The sequence below is a fragment of the Dermacentor silvarum genome, chromosome 10 (genome assembly GCF_013339745.2).
Source record: "Dermacentor silvarum isolate Dsil-2018 chromosome 10, BIME_Dsil_1.4, whole genome shotgun sequence".
Classification (NCBI taxonomy): Eukaryota; Metazoa; Arthropoda; class Arachnida; order Ixodida; family Ixodidae; genus Dermacentor; species Dermacentor silvarum.
The window spans coordinates 9,519,417-9,540,238 of NC_051163.1; the positions used below are offsets into that span (position 1 = coordinate 9,519,417).

At 45.7% G+C, this 20,822-nt stretch overlaps 1 protein-coding gene across 1 annotated transcript in view; it reads right to left on the reverse strand.

The window, feature by feature from the left end:
• Nucleotides 1–2,150: 2,150 nt before the first annotated feature.
• The window catches only part of LOC119431259 (uncharacterized), a 109,726-nt gene continuing 91,054 nt past the window's right edge, over nucleotides 2,151–20,822 (reverse strand). The window contains exons 2-5 of the mRNA XM_037698734.2: nucleotides 9,948–10,197; nucleotides 8,468–8,613; nucleotides 6,657–6,792; nucleotides 2,151–5,578 (exon numbers count right to left, since the gene is read on the reverse strand). Coding sequence (XP_037554662.1) covers nucleotides 5,338–5,578; nucleotides 6,657–6,792; nucleotides 8,468–8,613; nucleotides 9,948–10,197 — 773 coding nt within the window. The 3' untranslated portion in view covers nucleotides 2,151–5,337. The remainder of the gene's footprint in view (nucleotides 5,579–6,656; nucleotides 6,793–8,467; nucleotides 8,614–9,947; nucleotides 10,198–20,822) is intronic.

Consider the following 20,822-nt stretch of genomic DNA (forward strand, 5'->3'; position numbering starts at 1 on the left):
AGTACATCGATTGAATATGTTGTGCGCGTGCTTTGCGCCTTTCCTTGTTTTACTCGGGATGCATATTCTTGGGAATTGGAGCTACTGTAATTTTGGATCTCACCGAAGCATTCCAATTTGGATAACATTTTAACGCCAGCAGATCGACAGAGGCAGATGAGAGACGCAGGGCCCCATGGTCAGCTATATAAAGCGCCCCGTGGTGTCTGCGTCTGCTGGCGCTAAAATGTTATCTAAGTTCAAAATATCTGACACGCGATTTTGATAGCCATCACTGTCAAAAATTAAGTTATGCAGTTTTCGTGTGGTCTGTCGCAGCTATGCCACAAAAAGTTGCCTCAAAGGAGAAAATTTTGTCTCCATCAACAATTCAATGTTGCCCCTTAAGACCAAGGGGCATCCCAGCACGCGTTACGGTGCAAAAGGTTTTGCTGAGAGCCCCATGAGTGGCCAATCCCGACAATTGCGGGGGCGCTGCTTCGTCGCGCCAATGACGAAAGGAGAAAATAGTGGAACAAATAAAAGGTCCTCGCGAAATGCAATCCTTGATTTTGCACGGACATTTGTCGGTGTGCTGCACTTCTCTTCATTTCCGTAAGTGTAGACAGAGAGATAAGCCAAGGAGAGTAAAGGCAGGGAGGTGAACCGGACGAGCGTGCGGATTGCTACCCTACACTGTGGGTTACGAAACTATAAGGACAGAGAATAAAAGGGAGATAATGACCCAAGCTTCCTTGAGCTCTTGCAGCGTATCTAACTGCCACCTACGTACGCATCCTGGACCCCTTGTTCCGGCTTCAAGTACCAACTAGCCTATTCTGCGGAAATGCAACACTGCTATACCGCCTATGGCTTGGTGTGGCATTCACGCCTGCGGTACTGAAGAAACCACCAACCACATGTGGAGAATTTCCCTCAAGGCCACGTCCAGCGCATATCTTTACAGGCCGCTCTAAACTGCTGAGTGTAACACTGACTGAGTGTAACTCGAAACTGAGTGTAACATTTGCTGGAATGAAAATTCCTGGACCCTGGCCGCATGCGTCGCTGGCGCACAAAGCTATTCGGGCGCTACTGCAGTTTCTAAGGAACACCGGCCACAGTGACCAATTGAAGTCGTGCTGTGCCTTCCACGGCGTGCCCGCCCTGCTCATTCCGTAAGGGTAACAGCTACATTCACGTCCTGTGCCCCAAGAGAGAATTCCGCATTTCTCATTTCTTGGGCGATATATATACTGGTGGACTAACTGAATGTACCATGATCTCTAACGACCAAGAGCAGCACGGAGGCTGTGAGAGACGCCGTTGTGGAGTGCTTAGGATTTACGTTGACCGACTCCAGAGCATACATAACTTACTTCTTTACCTGGCTTCCGCGATTGTGGAATTTTCTTTCTTTTCTTCTACTTTTCTTCTGTACTATATCTGCTGTATGAGACGCATGTTCCTGCATGCTGCACCGGCTCTACTGACGGCCTGATCATGTGGCTGCTTCGGGCCCCGAAGCAGCTTGTGCTGCAGGTGTTCTCTGACTGACATCCAATACCAACCAAACTTCCACACACCCGCGGTCACAGCCGCCCGCCCCTGCCGCCGTATAAGAACCATTCTCGATTCCTTTTAACCGCTTATCTGTAAAGGAACGTTTGGCTTACCACCGAAATTCTAACTCATACTTTATTGGCAATGTACATCGAGTTGGGAACCGAGAAATTTAAACCTATATTGCACAAGTTTGGCTCTTGATAGTTTGTGAAGTTTAGTGCGACGCACAGCGCATGTATACAGGAGAACACAATATCTATATAGTGTAGCGGAATAGTAGGATGTTGTGCACATCTCAAAGAAGTTATTGAGAAAATGACCGTGGGTGCTGTGAGAACCTGCTGTGAACATGTTCAGGTAACGGAATGAACAAGTTCACAGCCACAACAATCACTTAATTCTGCGGAGATTTCGAAGTAGACACTTACTTTTCGGGTGACGCCTTCAAAAGGATGACAACGAGGCCTTGATTCTCGCCTTGGTTGGTGATCGCGACAGAGAGAAATTGATACTAGTGGTTTTTTTTTCCACTCGTAGCATTCTTCTTATGTGCTAGATACAAATGAATTTGAACATAATATAGTTACAGAAGTGAGACGACAAAATAATGACCTGAACTTTATTTTACAAGCATGACTTTCATTACTGAAACTAAATGTAGGTCTCAGCGTAAGCAGCACGTATTTGTACAGCTCTTTCTTAACAGCTTCTACCCAACACTGTTTTCCTAGAAGCGTGCCTAGATCAACACTTAGCAGCCACTGTTGTGCAAAATAGAAAATCTAAGCCGAAGTGTTTAAAATCTGGGAAAACGGCATGGTCACCGCTGTTTAGCACAAAGGCAACAACAAAACAATAAACTATCCTTCTCATTGTTCTGCACAAAATGACTCTTTAGGTTTCTAGGCAAGGTCATGAACGAGTGTCTCTAATAAATAAATATTGGCGATTTTAGAAAAAAATACTTTTTTGTCATACTTCCCAGCAGCAGTGCACGTGAAATATTGTTCGATTTTCATCGACGCACGCTATGACTACATTTACCAATTTACTATGTAGTTAGTAAGATTAGCGTGCGCCCTGAAATTTCGGAGTTAAAACCGGTCAGTACTTAAGGCACGTCCACTTAGTAGAAATCCTAGGAATAGCCCCAGTTTCGACGTATTCACCCTTAAGACCAGTGACGAAATGCACGGCGACGCAGAGTTGTCCCGCATTCGGGAGGCATGTCTCGAAAGTGGTGTCAGTCTCAGGAATCCTACTAAGCTGATCTGCCTCGAGCGTTGACAGGCTTCATTTTGGCAGGATGCAACTTGCACGCTAATGTAAATACCCAAAACTCTAATTAGACAGCTTTTTCAAACAATATTTTATCAGCAATTATTATACAATAATCTTCCCTATTGCAATCAATTTTAACCAGTAAAATTATCATTTTATCTCTGACAATCTACTTTTCACAACTGGAGAAAGGTGTCGCTGAAGAAGCTGATATAAGTGGAGGTAAACGTTCAACAATAGAAACTCGTTTGCAAACACAACAAATGCTGACCCATACAACAGCTCAGCTACAGCGTAACAGCCAGTACTTAAGCAACAAACAACAGCAATGGAAAAGGGGATTACAGCTTTCATCGGGAGACACTATAAAAAGTGGTCTGTCGAGTTCCTTCTTTCTTTTTTTCAACACTTCACACAGGAGCGACGCAGCTACGTAACACTGTGATTCTCGCGAAACGGGCAGTCTCCGAAAAGTCCCCTGCCAAACGAGTCCTCATATTCTCCGTTGCGACTAGGGAAAGTGGACCGCGTTCAACAGGACGAAGCGGGCACACAAAATTACGTAAGCAGGCTTCCCCGCCAACTCAAGTGGCCCCAGTCAACATGGCCGGCCTCATGCTCACAGCACCATTGAAGCTGAGCGTCGTGTGCAAAGAATGGAGGAAATTCTCTGTGCCACAAATGGTTACACCAGGTTATGCGTTCATGATCTAAGTGCTCTTCTAGCATCATGGTAGCCATCTTGGGTTGTTCAAAGGGGACGAGCTGAAGAATGCGCTCGCGTAATTTCTCGTGTCCCAACGCACGTCGAACACCTCCGTTTCTGGTGCACAGCAAAAAGTAAAGACTTAATCTGCTGGTTCACCCCATTCGCACAAACGCATTCGCCACAGCGCCCACACTGCGTCGCCATTAATCTCTCTCACATCAGCAAAGACTTTGAAACAAAGCGGCAGAGTCCCCAATACTTGAGAAATACTACTGGCGCACACAGGGTCGAAAGCCGCAAGTGTAGGCTTTCGGAGAGTGCGCTGAAGTGCTCACGCAGTTACTGACGTCGCGAGAGAAGCGCAGCTCTACTTTTTTTTTTACTCTTGCGACCGAAGGGCGAAATGTTATGAACTCTTCAGATTTACTGCCGTTTACCCCGTGACACTTTTTGAGGCAATCGAAATTCCGGGCGGTATATATATTGTAACAATATTTATATTCTCTCACAGTGTTTCCACCGCTTCCAGTGGTCCAATGAGTTGTCTCAGGCTCAGAATTCGACAAGAGACCGGCATGGGCATCATTTCAACACGCTGATGACTTGCGTCCTGTGATCTTAACAACTGCTCCGATGAGCATAGAGAAACAGACTTGCCCAATATGACGCTCAGTGCCATTCAGAACTAGTATGTTCTCAACGATTTCACTTGGAGCGTTGGCATGTTGGAACTCCAATGCTTGAAATATATTCACTGCTTTCCCAAACGTAATAACGGCTAGGGCACCCTTTCCTCAGTCATTCTGTGCTGTACACTTGTTCAGTGCTTACTGCGTGGTCGCTCATTACCAGAATATCATGTTCTTGACTTTTACAGCAAAGCTGCTTTTTTGAACTTACTGGAAGTAGACCATTAGTTGCCCCTGGGACGGGATAACTGGAAACTTTGCACGTCATGTTAGATTGTTGCCACGTTGACACTTTTACGGGTTAAGTAGTGACGGTATTCGAGTGCCCACACAGGCTTCCTGTAAAGGTGATGCCTTGTTCAAACTGAAGTTACAGAGCACGATCCCTCGGCTCCACAGTAAAACAACTATATCAGTGAGGTGGTCGTGTAAGAGAGGTCACCGGGTTGACAAATTCATCAAAATGGAACAGTTCTTTAGCGGAGGTTTAAAAACGTGTCTGCCGTCCACATCAGTGTCCATCACGCACGGCGACAGCGGACAATAGCCATTTGTCCGCAAATTCAAGCTGTCAGTCATCACGATCTTATAAAGATTTGGACTTTCCGTTGCTTCTTCTGTGGCACACCACTGATTTGACAACGATGACAGATGAATCACGGTATATATGTGGTCGCCGAAAAAGCAGTAGTATAAAGGCTTCCAGCGCCAGCGTCGATTCTGGTCAGCGATGCGAAGAACACGCTCGCTCCCGTCTTCCACGATGCACTCGCCGATGGGCGTCGTCGTTTCACTGCCCCCTCACCACGGCGGCGTCTATGGCTGTGCATGCTTCCGGACGATGCAGGGATGAATGAAGCCGTGGTCAGCCGTTGCTAAACTTTGATTCCGCTCCGCTTTCAGTTGGCAACCATGAAAGGGCAAGCTTCGCAGACTCGCGATAGCAAGAAGTCCTGAAGACAGAAAGCGCTAGCGCTACTCAAGCTCACTACGCGCACATTGGCCTTAGGCCACAGTTTTCAGTCACTCAGTGCAGATATCCGCAAGGATCTGCACTGCATCAAGCGTGGTTTGTTCCTTGTGACTGCGCAGCCCACCGACGGAGGACGGCAGCTAGGTTGTTCTTGAGAAGAGGTACAGCCAGGCAGCTACTGCTAGAATCGCCGGCAGCCCGATGGCTACCCGTGTGGAGCAGCTGCTGCAACTGGGCTCGTCTATGCGGTATCCAGAGCAGTGCGTAGACACAAGGTAACCGCCGGCCTTGACTATGATGTCTTCGGCCAGCTCAGCTGCTTCCACGTCGCAGCGCAGGAGTACAGCTGTCTTGGCGCACTGTTTGTAGCCGTCCATTTGGCTGCGAGAGAGAAAAGGTGAGCATTTAAGTATAAGCCACATGCAAGCGATCTTGCGCGCGACAGCGACAAGAGACGCGATGGAGACGGCTGTTGCGTTCGCTCGTCGCCTACAAGTCGTACACCATGCGAGCGACGACCTTGAGCGACGTCTCCCCGGTGTTGCCGGTATGAGCGCATGCAAATACGCGCCGAAACTGGCGTGACGCGTGATTTATTAATTTAAGTTGATGTGTTTTACAGTAATGAGCGGCATAAATATTTCTGAAGGTCTTGCAATAGGTTCTTATCCTTGCACGTACCAAAATTTAGTCGTTTATATACTTGTTCCATGCGACAATCAGTAGTACTTGACTGATGCACATCCCGTTCCGGCTTCGCGCTAGTGGCTAGTCGCTCATAGCACTTCCGGGCGACGAGCAATGAATTCTAAATTTCCAGAACCGAGCGATCGAGCGACAAGACCGAACTACCTGTTCGCGCGACGGCTCGTTTCGTCGCTCGAAGCCTTCGCTCGTCGCCGTCGCGCACAAAATCGCTCTGATGCGGTTTGGGCTTTAAGCATTTTATTCACTTGAACACTCCACTCGAACGCTGCAGAAACAATGAAAGGTTGTCAACTACTCTTGCGAGAGGAACCAGTAGTCCCATATTTCGCTCCATTCCGAGAGAGCTGAAGATTAAATGCGCTTACTCTATTTTACCTCAAACTGCAATGAGCACTCTTCAATTTGAAAAGTTCCCTAGCTTGCGTACAGCTAATTAAATTAGGAGTAATTGGATAACCCCGGAAATGAAGTCGCCAGCGCACTCTATGTTTTGAGGGAATAAATGACAGAGTGTGGTCTTTAGGGAGATCAGTAAAGATGCGGCAACTTTTGCTTCTTCCATTACTTAGGTGTGGTACACAGCATGTGAATACCACTATGAGCGGTCTTATAAAGAAAACTTATATCAAACATTCTAATTTGAACATGATATGCACGGGCATCGCACATATTCATGCATACGCATGTTAAATAGCTTTACATTACATGGCACAGAAATTACCAAGCATCCTCTTTAAATGTACAAACTTACCAACACGAATGTCGAATTTTGTCTTGAGCGCTGAGCGCCTGTCCTTGAAGCTCGGCCCGCTGAGCCATGTAGACCGAGGCGCATTGGTTGTAGTCATCTTGCAGTTCTTTGTAGCACTTGGAGTGTTTCAGATAGGCTGCACACAAAGAAAAGTAACTCCCATTACAGCCAAGGTCAGGATGAAGTCAACAGCACTAATGGAAATCGACGTGCATAAAATGGCTTTTTGAGTGCACCATTCACCACGCACAGCGTCCGTTGCCGAAATTCCTAACCGAGAGGAAAGTTGCAGGTACGATTTCAAATACGTCCTGGTCTGTGAAGAACACCGTGAAAGCTCGATTCATCCCGGAACGTGCGGAATGCGCGCCGAAACTATTCTGCTAAAATAACGCTCGCCGCGAATGGGACGTGAAAAGCCCATGAAGTTTTGAAGCAACGTGGTGTAATTCAGAGTTTCGAACACTTCGTTCGGTACCCATCTCTTCGCAGCTCCTAGCTGACACAATCCTTCCAGCCTCCTATCAAATGACACGGACTGTCTGGACAGTGTCATTGGTTCATAGGTCACTTCGGTGTCCAGGAAACAACAAACACTTACTGGAGCAGTAAAGAAAAAACACTGATGATTTAAAAATGTGCGTGTTTACTTGAACGGCCTTCGGCATTATTATTTGAATGCCTAAATCACTCTTTGAAGGCTCTAGATGAATGATACGCAGCACAAACTCTACACATTGTAATTGGGGGTGTACTCTGATAATGAATTCTTTTGGGCCTAACACTGAAATAGGACTGGGTGGTACGTATCTATGACTACGGGAATAATGAATACTTGTCGTTCACTGTCTCATTTTGACGTGATTCATGACATTAAAATAAGTCTTTGGAGATAAGACCTTTGCGTACTCGATCCCATATCACAGCAAAATGGCGTTAGGCAGTTTATTCGGCAATAAAATGGTGCGGTGTAGTGTGCTGGGCAGACTGTAAAGGTGTCCGGAACTTGACCCCACATAATCCACAGCGGACTAACAATTGAAGTTTTAATTGTTTATGAACAGAGGCTTGCTTCTATATAAAAAGATTTCTTTGGCAATGCAATATAGACTTACTATCGAATAAATTGTTTCTCGCTGGACAGGAAATAAGCAGATGTGATGTGGTCAACACATCTAAGCACGAGTTCTTCGTGGAGTTACACAAAACAGCTGTACGGTTTCCCAAGCAGAGAACAACAATGTGACTTTTGCATACTCATAACATTCGCTTTTTATCCTCTTCTACAAAACCTTGACATTCGTAAGCACAATAGACACCATTGTCAAACTTGTAAAAAGACACAGTGTTCTTACCAGAAGCGTTACGGTTGAGCTGCGCAGTTACAGCTGCGCGCTGTGTCGAATTAGTAAATAGTAAGTGTTAAAAAGAGCAGGCTGACAACGTGCAATAGTTTTTTTAATAGCCGTGGGGCATAAGGACAAAAATTAATATTTCCTCTCTGTGGTAACCGCGATTCATCATGAAGAGAAGGAAAGAACTGATATACACTGTAATAGCGTATCTGCTTGGGCTGCAGTAGGGGGGACAAATGAGTCAGAGTCCTCATTCACAAGGCAAGGGATTCGCATGCTATGAGAACACGTCAGCATAGGTGCCTGCCAAAAATGATAGAGGCAATATTAGCGCTGGCAACCGACAAATGGCAATCTATTGTTAGGAAGAACGAAGAAGATGTGTACATTTAAGTTGCCCAACCAAAAAAACATCATTGGAATAACCCGGATAATGTAAGAAAGCGGATTGCTCACTGAGCCTGAACCGAGATCCCTCCCGGCAGAAGTCCTCGATGAGTTGAGCCGCGCCGCTGGTGAGCCGTTTGTAGATCTCGCGCTGCTTTTCGTTGAAGCAGCGGTGGGTGAATGCGTTCACGCAGTCCATGGCGCCGGTCAGGTGGCTGCACAATGCGCGTGTAGAACACAATGAGAGCTCTGTAAATCAATTCCCCCTTTGTCAATGAGCATGTGCACAAGTGAAGCCGCAAACAGGCGTGACATCATCATACGCTTTTTGACGGATTAAAATGTACGAAGAACATATTTCCACTTTTCGAAGGCTTCAGACCCTCTTATCTGCTCCGTGTGTGTCCTTGTGTGTCTTCTTTCGTCCTGTCTTTTAATCGCACTACGGTAAACCTCTTATCTGCGACAAAAACTTCGGCTGATGAACCAAAGCTGTCACTCAACGATGGTCTTATAATGATGATGGACATATTACAACACGCAATATAGTGTCCTGCAGCAACCATACTATCCTGTCATTTGGTATGTAACCTACGCATGCGAAGGGACGCATGCGAAGGAAAATATCTCACTTTGCAATGAAATGAACAACGTAAAGAGCACAGTAGTCCTCGAAGCTGCAGGCCACATAAATAGGTGTCATTATGTAATCTTAGACGCTGCTTAAAAACGTGAATGCGGACAACAGCACGCGTAATGGTACATAGCTTTCATCTGGTTGAGCAACTAGGGCAATCAGACATGCTGTAGTGAAGGGCTCTTGATTATTTTAATCACCTGGGGTTCACTGAACTGCACCCAAAGTTCGTTACACGAGCGTTTTCGTGCTCCGCCTTTTGTGCATCACTTTGTGCTCAGCAACAGGAATCTTCAAAGTTTGCCGGAATTCTCATCTACCTATATTAACATAAGATTTCTCTGCCACACACCTTGAAAGTGTTTTCAGGACATTATTTGTTGATTCTGCTACCTCTCTCCACTATTTTTCCAACAGCTTCAGATCACCTCTAACATCCGTATCCGTATACACCTGAATCGTGGAGGTGCTTTGGTTATGCGACAGTTGAAACGAATTGAACGAAAATTGTTGCTCTTACAATAGAAATCCGAACTACAATAGCTGCGTGTCATAGAATTTCGATTCCGGCATTCGAATCTGTAAAGGAGGCACATGACTAAAATGCCAAGGCTTTGTAAATGTTGCGGCAGTCACGTTTGTCAATTAGTACCTCTGCAACCAGATAATGTAGATGTATATCACTTCTCTTAAACGCGCCCGATATAGTCTTAAAAGAGGGCAATTTTAACTTACAAAATATGGTTTAAGCACAACATCGTTGTTTTCCAAATCTCTCTTTTGCACGTGCAACTCAATCGGCATGTATCGCTTTCCTGCATTCCATGCAGTCGAGGAAGCGCTTTGAGTCAAGAGTTGCCCGTGAATACGAGTGTTAGGAATCTATAGAGGGACATGGAATAATATACTGACGCGCAGATTCGCTTCAGCTCAGCCTCGGTTGTGGCGAAGGCGAGGCTCTTGTTCTGCGAGAGCAAGTCCAGCTTGCTCACGCACTCGGACACCTCCTCATTTTGGCACGAGGCGGTGCTGCTGACATCACCGGCCCCGGAACCGCTCGCAGCGCCACCGTTGTTGGCCCGGCTTGTGCGTAACGTTCGCAGCGTGGAAGCGGCCCAGCAGGCGCCGCCGTCCCATCGGCAGCAGCACAGCAGGGTGACGGCTGCAGTTAAATGGACGAGAAAAGAAAAAACGGTGGCGTATTTGAAGTCATTTGCTCGTTGGCTGCCGTGGGAAAGAAGTGAAAGGTTCGACAACTGGACGAGGTTTGAATCGCCATTTATACTAGGCCCGCAGCAAAATGCAGAAACATCAACGTTTTGAGTTAGGCTTCTTGGTTGTTCAAGTTGTTTATCGCACATAGGGGAACGGCGTAGGGAATACCACGATGACAAAGTGAGGCATGAAAAAGATGCGCACAGCGCTGTAATTTCTACAAGTGTTTATTTCGCCGGTAGGCAGGATTTTCATATGGACCATCACAACAAAACAAGAAAAGCGTAGGCAATGGTCGATAGTGATATGATCTTGGAAATCGTAGTCCATGCCTGGTTTTTTTTTGTATTGTGCTGATGATCTGTATACAAAAAAACCTGTCTAGCGGTAAAGTAAACGTCATGACAAAAAAATGGTTATGAGATTAATACCGACGATACAAAATTATACATTACTAGAACTAATGAGGAAACAGCAGTCACCACAAGTTACTTGTTTACATTAACGAACGATATAAGGCAAACAGGGCCTTATAGAGTCATACTAAATTTATGTTTGTCTGGTAACGCGTTTACTTCCACTCATTCGCCCTCATATGATCTGCAATGATGGAGGAATGAGAGTTAATGGTGGTAGGGGCAGCGATGAGGATATGCTTGATGAGACACATGCATACCGAACATGTTCACATGTGGCTCAATCTTAATTATCGACATTTGTGACCTATTCGCACCCTCATTATAATTAATGCTCCGCATGCACCCCAGTGATTCCGGATGTTTTCCCCGCTATCATACTGAAATGACGCTCTAATCATAAGAAATCCTAATTGATTCCGCAGAAATTTTCCTTCTTCTTCTTCTTCTTCTTCTTCTTCTTCTTGTTCTTCTTGTTCTTCTTGTTCTTGTTCTTGTTCTTCTTGTTCTTCTTCTTGTTCTTCTTCTTGTTCTTCTTCTTCTTCTTCTTAAATAATAATAATAATAATAATAATTATTATTATTATTATTATTATTATTATTATTATTATTATTATTATTATTATTATTATTATTTGAAAACATATACACAGGAAAAGGAGAGCGAAGAGCAAGGCTGGCAACTGCCACCGGAAGGGGCACAACGCCTGCCTACTCTTTAGAAAGGAGGAGACAGAAACATAGTACGAAAAACTTAAATAACACAGGTGGTTTCGAGCGAACTATATGCAGGCATTGCTGCCTGCAGTATTTTGAAATAAATAAATAAATAAATAAATAAATAAATAAATAAATAAATAAATAAATAAATAAATAAATAAATAAATAAATAAATAAATAAATAAATAAATAAATAAATAAATAATAAATAAATAAATAAATAAATAAATAAATAAATAAATAAATAAAATATTTGTGGGCGCATTCGCTCATACATATTTCCAGAAATCAATTACATAGGACAGTTACAATTCTTTGGCCGCACATTTGTAAAGTTCAGTTTAATTCGAGCATAGGGCCATTTATCATTTATAAGCGCAGGTGCTCGCACGCTGTGGCCTCTTGCTTTGTGAAAAGCAGGTTCAGCTGTGTTTAAATTAGGCGCGATGCAATACCTTCATATTGATGAAAAGATCACTTTGTTTGAACAATTCCATAAAACTGGAAGACATGCGCACAGAAATGTTGAAACCCTCCTAAATATTCTGGAAATGTTGCATTTCTTTCTAATTGCTCTTCTTCATGTTTATTTTACGGCATTTTTTTAATGCAAGCTCTCACGCGTACCTGAGTACACTTTTTTTGTATTACTAATTAGTTACGTTCCCTTGTTTGATTTCATTATTTCAACTTGACTTTTCAGTTGTACATTGTACTGATTAGATCATGTATATTTTGTAAGCGCCAAAGGTTTGTTTGTCAATATGTAGCCGATTGTTTTACTGTTGCTGCAAGAGTGCTCGCAGCCTTGTCAAGCTGATCTTCCATCTCTTTCTTCTGGCCTCCTGCATCGTGTGCCATGCGGCATGATGGAAAAATTTTGCATTATTATTATTGTCATTATTATTACTATTAATCACTGAAGTAGTAGCATAAAGCAAGCAGATAAAGCTTATTAACGAAAACCTGATGATCACACCCGGCAAGCCTTTCCACGTGGCACTAACAAACTCATGTCAGACGGTGCACTTTCTACGTCGCACTTCTTGATCTCGGAGCAAAACTTGAATCAGATGCATGTACGCAATCCTCTGGCAGCTCCGAACGAGAAAAATAATACGATGCAGGACTTTCGGGATCTGGTGTGTAAACGTCCTTCAAGGCTTGAAGCTTGCATGCCTATCATCCAGACAGCGGTCTGTCGCCCAGCTTCACGGACTTGAGCGCCTGTCGGTAAGCAAATTTGGGAGAAGTCACAAATGACGTATTCCAGACGGCATCAGACTATCTTGGCTATAGATGGGTGCCAAATATCCGCCGCAGCCGCAGAGACACGGCGGCAGCCGATGTTTCTCACATCAGCGCGGCGACTGCGAAATGCTCTTAGTGTACTGCCAGTTTCTTCACACCCCTCGCGTGTCCGTTCAAGTCTGGTCGCGACATGTCCTCAAAGACAGTCACGCCACTTTGAAAGCCACAAACAGAAGTGAAACGCTAGGCCGAGTAGCGCATCTCGTCGAAGGTGATAAGCGAAGCAAAATAATGTCAGTAGACGAAAGAAATGAACGGGAAAAAATGGAATAGCAAGTGCTCCCAGTTGCAGGGCTATTAGCTTCAGGCTCATGCGACATGACAGCATCGGCGACAGTGCTGGTTCCTTCACCCGGGGAACGCGATTTGCCGGTCGTAAAGACTGGTGCCTCGGGCACTAACCTGTTGGGGCAGAGTTAGGCGGTGATGTTTCCAGGCTGTGGCGAGCACTCGTTTGAAAAGAAATAAAACAGCGGGAACCCCTAAGTCGTGCCTTGCAAAAATGTGCAGCGTTGTAGAAGCTACAAGAAAACAGAATTGAAGCACCGTTGTGCGCGAGTGCGTTTATACATGGATTATTGGAAGCTGTCATGATAACATCCATGAAAGTGTCCAAAATATTTCAGCCGCCATTGCAATGATTATATCTGAGTGCCGGGATTTTAATAGTTCTAAATGTTCTTTAAATGTTCTTGTTGACAAGGTAATTACTACATACATTGCTTATTACACGTTCGTCATGTGATACTGTTTTTTTTTTATTTTAAACAGCCGTCATTTGCTTGTTTTCACGGTTGAAATGGCCAAGTCGTTTTTTGACTGTAAGGTTAGCCGTTGTAATTAGCCAATGTAAATGCTGCTTCAATAAAAGTGACCAACATATAGGGGCATATATTTATGAAGGCTGGTTTACAAAACCAATGGATGATTGCACCGAATAAAAAAATTGGAAATTTCCGTGCAAAAATATCTTGTAACTAGTTACTAACTGATGATATAGAACGGTACTCAAGGTACGACAAAGTTTTAGCTATTTATACGTACATGAATCCGTTCAAAGTAACGCACTCAGCTAAGTGACTCGCTTCCACCTACTCTGCACTGCAACATGACCGACTATATAAATCCACCCAGTACTGCAACTAGAGTCAAGATAGGACGACGTTCAGGCAAAACCAGAAGAGTACATGAACAGTTTTTTTACTTAAATGTACCGAATTTTGGAAAATGCGCATGTGACCACGAAGTGATCCCATGCTAAGTCCAACATGGGGAGCCAATGAGCCCGCTTAAATTTTTAAATGTAAGTGTGATATTCCCTGCTCTGCGCTCACTTTTTCTTTTTTCTTAATGTATTGTGAGGCCTTTCTCTATGCAAGATGTACGCTTACTTGTTTGCAAAACGCGTGTCAATAGAAAGCAGGGCCCTGTAAATCTTTGGTAAACAGCGCGCGTCGCCGTCATTCTCTTTCTCGTGTGGAGATAAAAAAAAAAACGTTTTATTTGATTAGAACCGCAGCACCAAACGTAAAGTGGCTCGTGGTCCTAGCGCAGACTTCGCAGCGCTGCACGCATTTGCTGGTAGCATATTTTAGCATACGCAAAACAAGGGAGCGCACACGACTATTTGCGGAGCTGTCGGCGCAGTGCCGGCCGTTTTTATCTTTTTTTTTTTTTTTCGCCGAAGCGTCAACTATTCGTAGCTGATGACAGGGGAAGAAATAGATAGAAATAGGTTGCGACTGAGAGAGAGAGAGAGAGAAAGTGCAAACGTGTCCTCCTCGCCGCTGATCTTCTGAAGAAAGGAATGCAGAGTCTCGCTGAAGGGTGGAAGAAGCTCCGAGAGGCAGTCAGGTTGACATAGGAGGGCGGCCTGCCGGCAGCGCTGACAAGATGCGACAGAGACGCAGTAGCGACTAAAAGACGACCCTTGCTGTATGGTTAGCCGGTACGTTACTGAGCACTCGACGCTGGAGCTTGGCGATCGATTACGTTCTTTTGCACTCATTGTATCCATGGCGCTTATGAATCGCTAATATGTGACCTCCTTCGTCTGTGTCTGTATTAAAGTGTATATGTTCTCATCCAAGATAGATAGAGTGAGATACGCAAGAAAGGAGAAAGGCAGCGGAGATTTGCCGGAACAGAAAATGTGGTTTGCTACCCTCCACTGGGGATGGGGGGAAGGAGAGGTAGAAAGAAAAGAAATATATCTGGACATAAGAATAATCACAGTTTGTGAACAATATATTTTGCGGATACGGTTTACGCATTAAAAACAGTCATGCGAGAATCATTATAGTGGTATCAATTCTTATTTTTTTCTGTCTGTCTGTAGTTCGTTTCTATGTTGTTTTGTTTGTTTGTTTGTTTGTTTGTTTGTTTGTTTGTTTGTTTGTTTGTTTGTTTGTTTGCTAATTATTGTCGGCTTAGCTTATGACGAGCAAGCTGTCTACACGTATTGGCCAGCCAAGACAAGACTTTTAGGAAAAAGCAAGAAAGAGATCAGTAACCGCTGGACTGGAATGATCTTCCTGCATACATCGTTGCTTATACTAACAACGCGCAAGATGGACCACTGTCACGTCTCTATTTGTTAACGCCACCATGTCCACCCCTTATGTAGAAAACGGTACTTGCGGGGTCTTTGAGGTATCATAAATAAGCAAAGTATCGGCTAAGACCTGGTCACGCGTCGCGCAACCCGTGTATAGTCAGCCCAGTGTCTCTATAATGCATGCTTAAGAGTTGTGCGCTACACAATACACGCTTTGCGAGCCCGCTATTCTCAACATCGTTCAGGCACAAAATGAAACCAAGAAAATAAATAGGAAGCAAGGCAAAGCCCCAGAGTTACGCAAGCTGTCGCTGTCTTTCGCACCTTTGTTCTCGACACAGCACTTTTTTCTCTCGTTTCTAACGCAGGTCAGAGCACTCTTGACGGCGCTGATGGCGTTTGAGTAAAGTACAGTCAGGCTACAAAGATGGCGAAGGGCTGTTGAACAAGCAAGATGTGAGATCCACAGTTAAGCAAAGCGACATCAGCAGTAAATTTCCACGGACTTGATGATTTTTTGTGCGAAAGCATCAAATGGTCCATTTAGCGAAAAAGCCGGCGTCTGTAGCGGCGAAACGGCACCTAAATTCCCACTGGCTGCGACGCCACGTGGGAATCGCCGCGACGCCACGTCACCAGCGCGCCTCGACGGAGCAGATACGGCGACCTGACGCCGCGGGGCGAGATGGGTTGTCGTCCGCGAGGCACTCAAGTGACGCACGCGTGCGGGTGACGCCGTCTCCGCCTCTGAAGCCGGCGCGCGATCCGTGTCTCTCTTCAGGCGATGCTCTCTCCCTCACCCCCACTGGGCTTAGCTGCCGCGAGCATGCCTACCGGCCTTTGGGCCGCTGATGCTTCCTCGGTCTCTCGTCACGTCGGACGTCGGTGGCATGCAAGCGTTGGCACGGCAGGCTGCTGCTGCTTGCTGGCTCTGGCAGCACGTACAGCTATGGTACATTACTCACATCTCAAAACTCGAAGGACCGCTCAGAGGTGTTCAATTGGACATTAATGCTTTCGCATTCACAACTGATAAGAAGTGCTTAGGTTTCCTCGGATTTTTTGCTGGTAACTGAAAAAAATCGCTATTAGAAGGGAGGTAGTAAACTTCAATGAGGTCCTGAAGAAGTCACCCCCCCCCCCCCCCCCCCCCCCTGTTTTTATGAAGCGAGGACCGCCGGGCCGCTCCCATGTCGGGAGGGGAAGGCCAAGCCTCACCGCCGCATCGAGGGCCTTGTGGACTGCTCGGAGTTGATGGAACCATTCGTGACTCTTAATCAGTGAATAAAAGGTGTCTTTGCGAGATCTATTGATCCGTGTGGTGCTGTAACAAGGGGCACTCCAGAACATGTGGTTAAAATCGCTGTATCCGTCCGCAGTCGGGACACGAAGGGGAGACCTCCGCGAAACGACTATAGATCGAGAGGCCGGGATACGAATAACCTAAGCGCAACCCATTGAGGCCGTGATAGGTTTCGGTGGGGCAAGGGAAGTGGCCTGCGAGCAAGTTGATAATGCTTTGTGACTTCGTTAAAGGTGGAGAGTATGTCCCTAAAGCGGGGGGGGGGCGTCTCCGCCACCATCGGACCAGACCCGTCGTGGGCCCCGCCCGGGGCACCGGCCCCGGAGAGCATAAAACAAAAAGTAGAACACCTACCAAACTGGCATTGTCAATTGACAACACTACTTGTTTAACACCAATTTGGTCGGCATTCCGTTTTTCTCTCTCTCTCTCTCTTATTAGGAATTTGCTTTTCGATCAGACGGGATGTCACCCAACTATTGATTTCTGGGAAGAATCACGCGCACTGTCCTGACTTAGCGCGCTCAAAAGAGAAGGAAACAGCAAGCAAGTGAGCTCGAGTTCTTCAGAGGAAGTCCAATTTCGAAACTGTCGCTATATTTTCCCGCAAGAGTTTACCATCCAGCTGAAAGTTGCAGGAGGTTAGATGAAACATTTTCATCCAGCTGAAAATAGCGAAGGAAACAAGTGTAAGTTCTCCGGAAACTAACTTCTCGGGAAACACTGAGGTCCTCGGAAACGTGCTGAGTCTTCAGGGACATCTGTTCTCAAATGTTCCGGGGGAACTACTTACTGCAGTTATAGATAGAGAAAGGAGAAAGGCCGGGAGGATGACCACAACCGAAAGTTCGGTTTGCTGCCCTACCCTGAGGAAGCGGGGGAAGGGAGTAAGATAAGAAACTAGAGTTCGAGATAGAGTGTTGTCTCCCGCAAGCAGGAAGCATCTCATCTTAGTTGAGATAACAAGCACTGAGTGTTTCTGTGAGCGTCGAAGTAGCCACTGCAAGTCGAAGTAGCCACTGCACGAAACACCGGAACGGAGACATCACTCTCTCGCGTGTGTAAGTGTGGCCATCAAGAAGTGCTGTACATAAGTCGGGAAATTATAGCTAGAGATAGTCAACGACGCACATGATGACGTAGCAGCGCAAATGCTCCGGCACTAATGAAAAAGAAGGAACGACGCCAGCGCTGTCAATCGCGCTAACATCTGGATTTCAATGGCATAATTGACATCCTTGGGTTTCTCGTGATTACGACGAAAAATCATTTGCACAGCCTTGTTTTTTTTTTTTTTTGCCAAATGCTCAGACACCCTTAACTTATCCAGCAAAAATAAAATTTGGCCACAGCTAGCGTTTTTTTAACTGGTTATTTCCATTCTTGTCACACAGATATCGGGGGAAACTCAGCACAAAATGTGTCAGGGGCTACACAAACACATTTATTTTCCTGACATAATCAACATATTACTGACACTTATGTGCCTTGCGTGCAGGAGATACTATACCGGCGCAATCCATTGAAGTTCGAGATCAACTATTTATTTCAAGTTTTCTTCTCTCACCATTAGAGGGAGACCTGGTGAATGTAGGAAATCGTGTTTTAACAAGAAACTACGTGCAGTACGCCTGCCACGCGAAATGCAAAGAACGATACATATCCGGTCGCCTATATATACTTTTCAAGAATACAAAGAATGAATGCACGACCACCCACAAACCGAAAAGAATACCACACTCGTATTCGTTAAATTTTTTTTCTCTCCAGCATGTGTAATGCTAAATCTATAAATCGAGAAAAGCATCTCTGTAGTCGCGATAAAAGCATATTGGATGTTCGCGATTCTTGTCAAAGGAGTGCGCCAGAGAGCACACAGTTCTTTATTTTTATTCATGCGGAACGGTGTAGGTTTACTTCAGCAGTTCGTACGGCCTTCAGGCGATAAGCAAGCTTAGAAGACGGAGATAATCATAAAAGATGTGCCGTCGGAGTGTATGTACGCTATGCTCAACGTTGCCTAATGAAAATCGAAACGGGATACAGGCGCTCAGAACCATAAACCTGCCAGCAAATTGCAGCGTGCAGATTTTTTTTTTCCTTTATGCTCAGCCTTTTGTTATTTCTACTTAAGCGTTCCATATGCGGTTCAATATTTCTTCGTGCTTTCCGTAATATTCTTGTTAGAAAATGATAAAGCATATGCATCCAAATTTATTTTCTTTGAACATTACGGAAAGTTTATGAAAAATGCGCGGAGTTCCCGGAGGGCATGAAGAATCGTTTTAGTAGGGTTGTGGCTTCGCAAAACTTTTTCTTGAGTTTCCTTTGGATGTTATTTAACGGGTATTGAGAGTTTATGTTGTTTCAAAAAAAAAAAATGCAGCGATGTATAAAAACTGCATGCGAACCGCATACTGACTTCGTGCTGAAACCACAGCAACCGAGCAAGGAACTCTGAATTGAGCCCTCGGGATTTCTTTCTGTCACCTTTACTTGGGAGTGTGGGGAGTTGCGTGCATGCGCTACTCTCGATGGAGGAGAGACACGACTGGCGGCACAGCAAACGAGGATTTAATATGTACAGGGACGGTGAACACACGCGACACACAACACTAAAACCACAACTAAACAACTAAAGGCACGCAAAACTAGACATAACTCAGCGAAAAAGCTTACTTAAAAGAACATCCAAATCTCTAACTAAATACAACACTACTAGAAAACAACTATCTCATTTCCGGAGCCTAGCTCCGCCTTAAAGTCTCTCGGTCAGTCTTAGCTTTTGCTCGCCAAAGTCTGGCCACCTTGGCCCCGGCCTAACTGCGCCGTAAATCGGAAACGGGATCGTCTCTTACAGATCGTCGTCTTGAAGTTCTTGTCGCGTCCGTGTCGGGCTCGTCCGAAGCGTTGAGGATGTCGTAGGTGCCGACGCCTCGCGTTGTCTCTTTTGTCGGCGGTGAGCTCGTCGGCTCGTCGGTGATGAGCTCGTCAGCTCGTCAGCGATGGCGCTCGGCGTTGCTTAGGCCCACCTGGCTAGGCCTAGCGTCGGGATGCGTCGCAATCTCTTCGTGAGTGCCGACGTGGCGTCCCGAGGAGAATCGAACGTGCCGGTCTGCCGCGGAAGGGGGATCCTGTCTGGGGTGCCTGGTCCTGCCGTGAGAAGCCGCGGCCCGTCCAGGAGCCTCGCCCGAACTTGCCGAGGTCGACGGCCACACCTTGGACGGCCAGCGTCGCGGACTCAACCAGACCCCCAAGTCTCCCGTCGCCAGAACATAGCTGGAGATGCGACCTTCCTGACCTGGTGCCACGTTGAAACTCCACGGACAGTGCCGTTCATCTCTCGACTATGCCTCGGTTCGTGCGCCTCGCGCGCTCGCGCCGTTCCGAACACCAGGCATCGCGTGCTCCTCTTCTTTTTCGCGCCACCGGTGGCCTCTTACATGTGACATAGGCCCCCTCTTCAAGAGTTCTTTCTAAAGAAACTGCTCACTCTTGGCGTTCAAGTGATGGCTGTGACTCCTCGTAGTGACATTGGTGCTGGTTCATTGAAGACTCGATGCACTACACAACACCACACTGTTGCGCACAGTTCACCAGACGCACTGTTCACCGCGTTTAAGAGTTCACTTTATGCACTTTTCACCACCTAATGCATTTCACTCAGCTGTTCACAATGTCCACTACTTCAATGTTTCAAAACACTCTACATGAATAAACTTTGCATCACAGCATGTTTTACAATACTCTACCTACTCTATATCTACATAGGTACTGTTTCACTTCTTTCCTCTCTATACACATTTACAAGTTCTGCAATCTTCCGCGTGCCAGTCCGACATGGTTTTCCTTTTCGTTCTTTCCATTGCACCTGCCCTATTTCTTTTCCATCTTCTGCGCTTGCGCGTTACACGTTTAGGGCGATTTGGGTATCTATCTCCTTCGCCCTTTTTCTCGGAGTCCCAATGTTCCATCGTGTCTGGTGCATGATGCTCCCTGGACTCAACTGCACCTATCAACTTGCTATCTTTCTGAGGTGGAACTACTTCTTTCTTTACTCTCTTCTGCTCTTCGGGTATATGGACCTCGATCGGGATGTTGTCCCTCCTCTTATCCCGGTTAACCTGAATCAAGGGCTCTCTATAGTCGTGAGCTTCTTTACGGCGTCACGGGCATTATCTCGTACCTCTGTGTCCTTCCCTTCAGAAATCATCATGCAAACACTAGTCTTCTTCACGTTTTTCCCCTTAGCCATAGTCTTTTGA